This window comes from Chlorocebus sabaeus, chromosome 3 (genome assembly GCF_047675955.1).
Source record: "Chlorocebus sabaeus isolate Y175 chromosome 3, mChlSab1.0.hap1, whole genome shotgun sequence".
Lineage (NCBI taxonomy): Eukaryota > Metazoa > Chordata > Mammalia > Primates > Cercopithecidae > Chlorocebus > Chlorocebus sabaeus.
In genome coordinates, this window is record NC_132906.1 from 57,609,048 (window position 1) to 57,615,733 (window position 6,686).

General features: G+C 49.2%; 1 protein-coding gene across 1 annotated transcript in view; it reads right to left on the reverse strand.

Moving 5' to 3' along the window:
* TBC1D4 (TBC1 domain family member 4) overlaps positions 1-2,157 on the reverse strand; it is a 208,820-nt gene extending 206,663 nt beyond the window's left edge. Inside the window, exon 1 of the mRNA XM_038007739.2 lies at positions 913-2,157. Coding sequence (XP_037863667.2) covers positions 913-1,410 — 498 coding nt within the window. The 5' untranslated portion in view covers positions 1,411-2,157. The remainder of the gene's footprint in view (positions 1-912) is intronic.
* Between the last annotated feature and the right edge of the window lie 4,529 nt (positions 2,158-6,686).

Below are 6,686 nucleotides of genomic sequence, written 5' to 3' on the forward strand. Positions count from 1 at the left end.
TTGGAAGCTTTTGAGATGGGGGGAAAAAACTCATTACAAATTAAAGGGGAAAAAGCTTGTTTTCAAAGGCACAATCACTGCATAGTCAAGTTTTCCTCTCCCTGTTCCATAAGATCCACATCTGTTTTTAAGGAAGTAAAAGTTTACTGTTTGGTAATTCGATTTAGAAGACTAAAAAAAAATTAAAAACAAAAGTGAAAAACAAATTTTTTTAATTGTATTAGAAACCTGTTCTACTACACTGCCTCCAATAAGCGTGTTTAAAAACTGCAAAAAAAAGAAGGGCTTCTTTCCATTCAATATCCAAATGCAGAATTCTTCTTCGCAGACAATCTGACAATGTCTAATAACTTTTCCCTAAGCCCCGCTCCGAAATCGGAGACCTGCAAGTGCTGGGGCGAAGATGACGCGACCAGCCAAACCGGTTAAGGACCGTGATTGAGAACTAGTGAGAACCTCTAGGAACCCAACCTTCTGCGTTCATACACGCGCGCGCGCGCGCACACACACACACACACACCACACACACACACACACACCCCACACACACACGGCAAGCAAGCCATCTCCGATCACACTCCAGACACCGCCGTCCTCCCGGGACGCGCGCTCCTCTACGCGTGCTCTTTGGACGCGCCAGCTCCTCCTCCATCCCGGGACCGCTGTCCTTCTCCCTCCGGGTCCCTGCTGCAACCGGCCGGCTCCAGCCGCTCGCCCAGTCCCCGAATGCCTTCTCTACCCCTCCCAAAGTCCAGGGAAGCGGACGAGACGGCGCTTGAGAGCGCCACGTGGAGCGCGCGCGCCTGCAGCCAAACCACAGTAGGTCCTTAAAGTGGCGTCCCCGCCCCTCCGCCCTGCTCCCGGATCCCCCAAGGCCAAGCCCGCCCCCGCGCCTCCGAGCCCCAGTCTTGCCTGGTTGGGGTCTGTGGCGCGGAAAACGTGGCAGGCCATCTGCGACTCGGGGTCGTCGGGCTGCGCCTTGATCAGGTAGGCAAAGTAGGTGAGGTCGTGGCTGTTGTGGATGAAGCGCGAGATGTGCTGCGCCTTGTGCTCGAAGATGAACACGGCCGGACTGGGATGCGCTGCCGACGGACTGGTGCCCCCCGAGGCCCCGGCGCCCGGCGCGGGGACGCAACGCAGGAAGGGCGCGCTGAGCACCAGGATCACCTCGCGGGCCGCCGGCGCCCCGCAGCCGCCCGCCTCAGGCTTCTGGCTGCGCCTGCGGATCTCGGCCATGAGCCAGGGCAGCATGGGCAGCGTGGTCCTGCGGTCCAGGCACGACCCCCCCACGTACCACAGCCGGAACCGCTTGTCGCCCGGCTTCCCGGAGCCGGGCTGAGCTGAGACGCCCGGCTCGGGCTCCAAGGGGTGCGGGAACGGCTCATCCTGAATGCAGCTGGGCGGCTCCATAACTCTCGCCTCACCAAGGCACCGCGGAGGCCGGCCGGGCGCACCGCGCCCCCCACTCCCGCGCAGAAGGCGCCGCCGAAACTGTGCCAACTGCCGCACCAGGCCCCCGCGCCCGCCTGGGAGCGGCGCGACCCCGAACTCCGCGCTTCAGCAGCCCTGCCCCATGCAGCACTTCCACGGGCGCGGCTCGGAGGCTCCGGCGGCAGGCACCGAGGCAAGCGCCCGGCAGCCGGAGGGATAGGCGAAGGTGGGTTAAATGGGCATCCTCCTTGGACTGGCGCCTCGGGCAGGACCTCCCCTTCCTCCGTCGCGAGTTTGCAGGGTCAGAGGACCACGCCGAGGGTCCCCACGGCCGCCGACTCCAGCGCTGCAGCCCAGCTGCAGCCTCCGCGCTCGCCTTGGGCAGGCACTGGGTGGCTGGGCGGGGAATGGGGCTGTGGGCGGGAGGGGGTGACTTGGGGCGGAGCTGACTCCTACCAGGGTGACCGGCTGTCACCTGGAAGGTCGGGGCTGCCGGGCTGCGGCGCGTTCAGTCCTCGGGAAAGGCCTCCGACAACTACTCCAATGGAAAATAACAAAAACAAAATGTGGCCTCGCGGGGCCGCTCCGCCTCCCGCCGCTGCTGCAGCCCAGCTCGCTGCTCCTCCTCCTGGCGTTCCCGTCCCTCCCTCGCTCCTTCCTTCCTTCCAGGCTGCTTCTTTAATTGGGCTGCTAACCCGCCTCCCGTCCGGCGGGCGGAGAGAGTCGCCTGCAAAAGCTTATCTGCGAAGCCGCCTCTCCGCCTCTTCCTTCGACCCCCGCCCTTGGGGCTGCAGCTTAGAGCCTGGCGTGGGCACTGCCTGGACCCGCTTGGCCTCTCTTAGGTTACTGCGATCGCCATCTCCTCCCGGGCGTCTCTGCTGCCCCCTAGAGAGGGGGCCACTCGCAATGGAGAACTGGGATTTTTTTTTTTTAACAGTATTTGCTTGGTTTCAATTCCTTCTAAAACCTACACATTAATTTCTGAATTATCCTTCCTAATAATCTCAAAAAACGCTCGTGTTTTCAATCACAATATTATAAATTCCAGTTCCAATTTTCACTTTAAAACATAGTATTGACAACTTGAATCTTCTTAGTTCTTAAAGCAGCCAGCTTCTTAAAACGTGGAAAAATTATATTTTATTTATTTTATATTCCCAGTTGAGAGCTAATGTAGAGATTTCTTGTTCTTTTATGTATATGTGATAATACATATTTCCAAAGAACTAAAAAAAAGTTCGGAATAATTTGATCATTGTAATTTTAAAACAGGTGGACAAATATTCTCTCTTTACTCATACTGAATGATAATTAAGAATTGGGTAAGAAGTAAAGACAAATAGGAAAGACACAGAAGTTCTTGACTTTCTCCTAAGTGCTTACAAGAAGAATGAAAACTCGGTTTTTAGTTTCTTGGTTTTTAGTTTAATGAGTTCTCACTTTCTAGAAAGTCCTGGGACCACTTTTTCCCTTCTGTTTATTTAAGGTCAATATGACTAACTGTCATTATTCCTATGCTGAATTTCTGGTTGCGCCCTGATGGCTTTCTTATTAATAGGTATCTAAATTCCAAGATGGAGACATTACTAATTGATTAGGTTAAGTCATTTGGTTTAACCACTTAAAAAACCTTTGTTCAAAAAGACCCATGTCTTCAAAGAAGCAATGAAAAGTTCTTGGAAGGTAGACTGAGACCTTCTAAAACTGTAAGAGAGTTCCCAGAAACTCTCTTACACAGATCCCATTTCCTTAGGCTACACATCTGAGACATATAAAAGAAAGGAACAAAAATATAGAGAAAGCATGGAAGTCTTGTAGATTCTACAAAATCAACCAGCTTGGGAGCTAGGATTGAATTAATAGCTGCAGCAGGCCAGTTCCTACTGGCATAATAAAGTGAAGTAACAAAGAACACACTTTCACTGATTGACAGAAAAACAGAATTGCCTTTTAATACATGACATGCAAAGTATGATTGCTTTCTGCTTAGAAATGCCCCTTATTCTTTCTATTGTTATGTTTTTGTTTTTGGTTTTGTTTTTTGAGATGGAGTCTTGCTCTGTCGCCCAGACTGGAGTGCAGTGGCGTGATCTCAGTTCACTGCAACCTCCACCTCCCTGATTCAAGCAATTCTCCTGCCTCAGCCTCCCGAGTAGCTGGGATTACAGGTGCACACCACCACACTAGGCAAATTTTTTTGTAGTTTTAGTAGAGATGGGGTTTCACCATGTTGGCCAGTCTGGTCTTGAACTCCTGACCTCAGGCAGTCCGCCCACCTCGGCCTCCCAAAGTGCTGGGATTACAGGCATGAGCCACCACGCCCGGCCCTGTTACGTTTATCTTACTGCATGCTGATGAGCATTTTTTACTGTCTGATCCTCTCTGCATCCTCACACATGGGCAGATAGTCCTTTCCTGCCCTCTTTGAAGTTAGCCACAGTCATATGACTTGTTTTGACAGTGAAATGTGAACAGAAGTGACTTGGGTAGAAGCATTTAATTGCCAGTAGTCAAGGCTCTGCCCACTCTTCTCTCCAGTGGCCAGTGTGGAGACATGTCCAGGTAGAGGCTCCTTGTAACCAAAGCAGCCCCAAAGGCTGAGTCAATACTGGTCAGACAGCTGTCCTGGAGAATCTCCCAGGCCTGCAGCAGACTCCTCAGGAGTAAGAAATAAACTTTTCTTCTACTAAGCCACTGAGATTGTGGATTGTATTCCACTGTGTTATTATCTCTTATCCTGCAAATAAAATTGTTACACTCTAGCATTAATATATGTTATACAAATTGTTTTATAATCATTCATACATATTTTACTTAGTATACACATTAACTAGATGGTGAGCTATTATTTTCTTACCACCATTGTATCACTTGCAGAGCTTTACAAAATTACATGCGCGTGAAAAGTTCCCAATTATATATTTGATCACTTAAATTTAGAAAACAATAAGAGGGCCGGGCTTGGTGGCTCCACTCCTGTAATCATAGCACTTTGGGAGGCCGAGGCGGGCAGATCACTTGCAGTCAGTAGTTAGAGACCAGCCTGGCCAACATGGTGAAATCCCGTCTCTACTAAAAATACAAAAAATTAGCCGGGCGTGGTGGTGGGTGCCTGTAGATCCAGCTACTGAGGAGGCTCAGGCGGGATAATCGCTTAAACCTAGGAGGCAGAGGATGCAGTGAGCCAAGATAAATATAGTATTTACTTTATTCCCACTGTACTCCAGCCTGGGAAACAGAGCCAGATTCCCGAGAGAGAGAGAGAGAGAGAGAGAGAGAGAGAGAGAGAGAGAGAGAGAGAGAGATTGAGAGATTTCCTGAAGCACAAAGCTCTACTGTTTCTACCTATTTTATTTTTGCTCCCCATTCCCCTACTCTCTCTTCCACACAGTCTCTCTGTTCCCACAGTACATGTTCATGTCTTTATGGGGCTTCACCAGCTTCTTCCTCTCCCCAGCTGCCTTTTCTTCCCACTGCCCCACAGCTTGCATTTCCTCGTCCTTCACTATTTCAAGACCCATATTCTTCAAGACCCACCTCAAGAGTCATCTCTTCCGCAAAGATCTTTCTTACTTTGGCAGCCAGAGCTAATGGCCTTCTGTCCTTCGCCCCCTTTTCTGTGCATTTCACTATTATAACTCTTATCATTCTTTATAATTTTGGGGTGATTTGTCTGCATTCCCACCACAACAAGAGCATCTTGAGAGAAGGGATTATTTTTCCCCCACGTCTGAGTCAGTGGTTCCTCTGAAGGGATTATTTGTTTGTCTCATACTTTCCTCCAGCAAAAAGCACAGTAACTGACACTAGGTAGGTGATAAATAATGAATGAATGAATTAGTTGAATAAATAGCAGATTCGAATTTAAGAAACTAAAGAGGGATGTTTTGATATCATAGAGGTGATATGCCAAATGATTTAATGAGCTAAATTCAGGTTAACCTTCTAAATATAAACTAATTATAAAATACTAGAAAATAATAGAACGCCTCCCAAAAAATGTAGTGGAGTTCTGGCTGGGGATAACACACAGAACCCAAGCATTTGTGATTAACAGGATTTCAAGATATTCACAGGGTTTTTCCTCATTGTTCGCTGTGACCTTCCTTCAGCCTTGGCAGCCAGGGCATTCCATCTTCCCACTTCAGGGAAAGGATGACACAGCAGAACACAGAGAACAAAAGAGTTCATTCTTAGCTTTCAGGCAAAAAAACCCAAGGACCTGGCAAGGCAGGCAAAAGATTTAGAATACATTATATGCTCCGAGAGTCAGTTTCTCTTGCTCTAGACACTAAAGAGAATTTCCCCAAACTTGGGAGATAGAGGAGAAGAATGGGAATAAGAGGGTTTGGGTCTTGTGGATCTCCAGGGAGGGGACCTAGGCTCTACCTCTTCTGGTTAAGTCCGTGGAGGGGGGCATAGTTCTCCAGAGCAGAAGCTGTGCTGCCCTTTACCAAGGGTAGCCCAGGAAACCTGCAAGACCTCAGCGTTTCTCCCACACCCATCATGGAGAGGGAGCAGAAGAAGGGGAGGGGGCATCTAGGCAGCAGACCTTAAACAGCCTCTGGAAATGCCCTGCATGGCAAAGGGAGCACTGGATATATCCTCATGCAGCCAAGGAAGAGCGCAGAGACAAACCAGAGTCAGCGAACTGAAAAGCCCTTGCAGTCAGGACAAGGAGGACAAGGCAGTGACTTTGTTCGCTGATGCACTGCTACACCTACTGGGACATACAGCAAAGACTCAGATTGATAACCCTAGAGGAGGTCTAGAAACCATCTCATCCAGCCTACTGCCTAAAGCTGGAAGACAGAAACCTCCAAAAGGAAATTCTACCCTGCCCCCACCCCCCACCCCGCAAAAAGGTGGTGTTGGACAGAGAGAAAAGATGACATAGAATACAGAGTAGAATTACATTCCTAGCTACTGTGAATGATTAGTTTGATTCAGAAGGGCTTCCCATCCACCCACACACCAAATACAGGAAAATGATGAATTAAAAAAAAAAAAAAAAACTTAAGCAACTATGAAAACTAGAAGGAAACATTTCTAGATGCCAGAAACAAAGAGTTAGGCCAAAACCACAATGGTCAGTGGCAGCGGAAGCCAGCAGCTTCTGAGGCTATCAGATCTAGAAATACGGGTGGGTAGCTGGGACCATATTTTCATGAAAGATTATAGATGAGGCTAATAGAAGTTAGGACCTGGAACTGCGCTCCGTGATTAGAGACAAAAGCTGCTGACTGGCAAGCTGT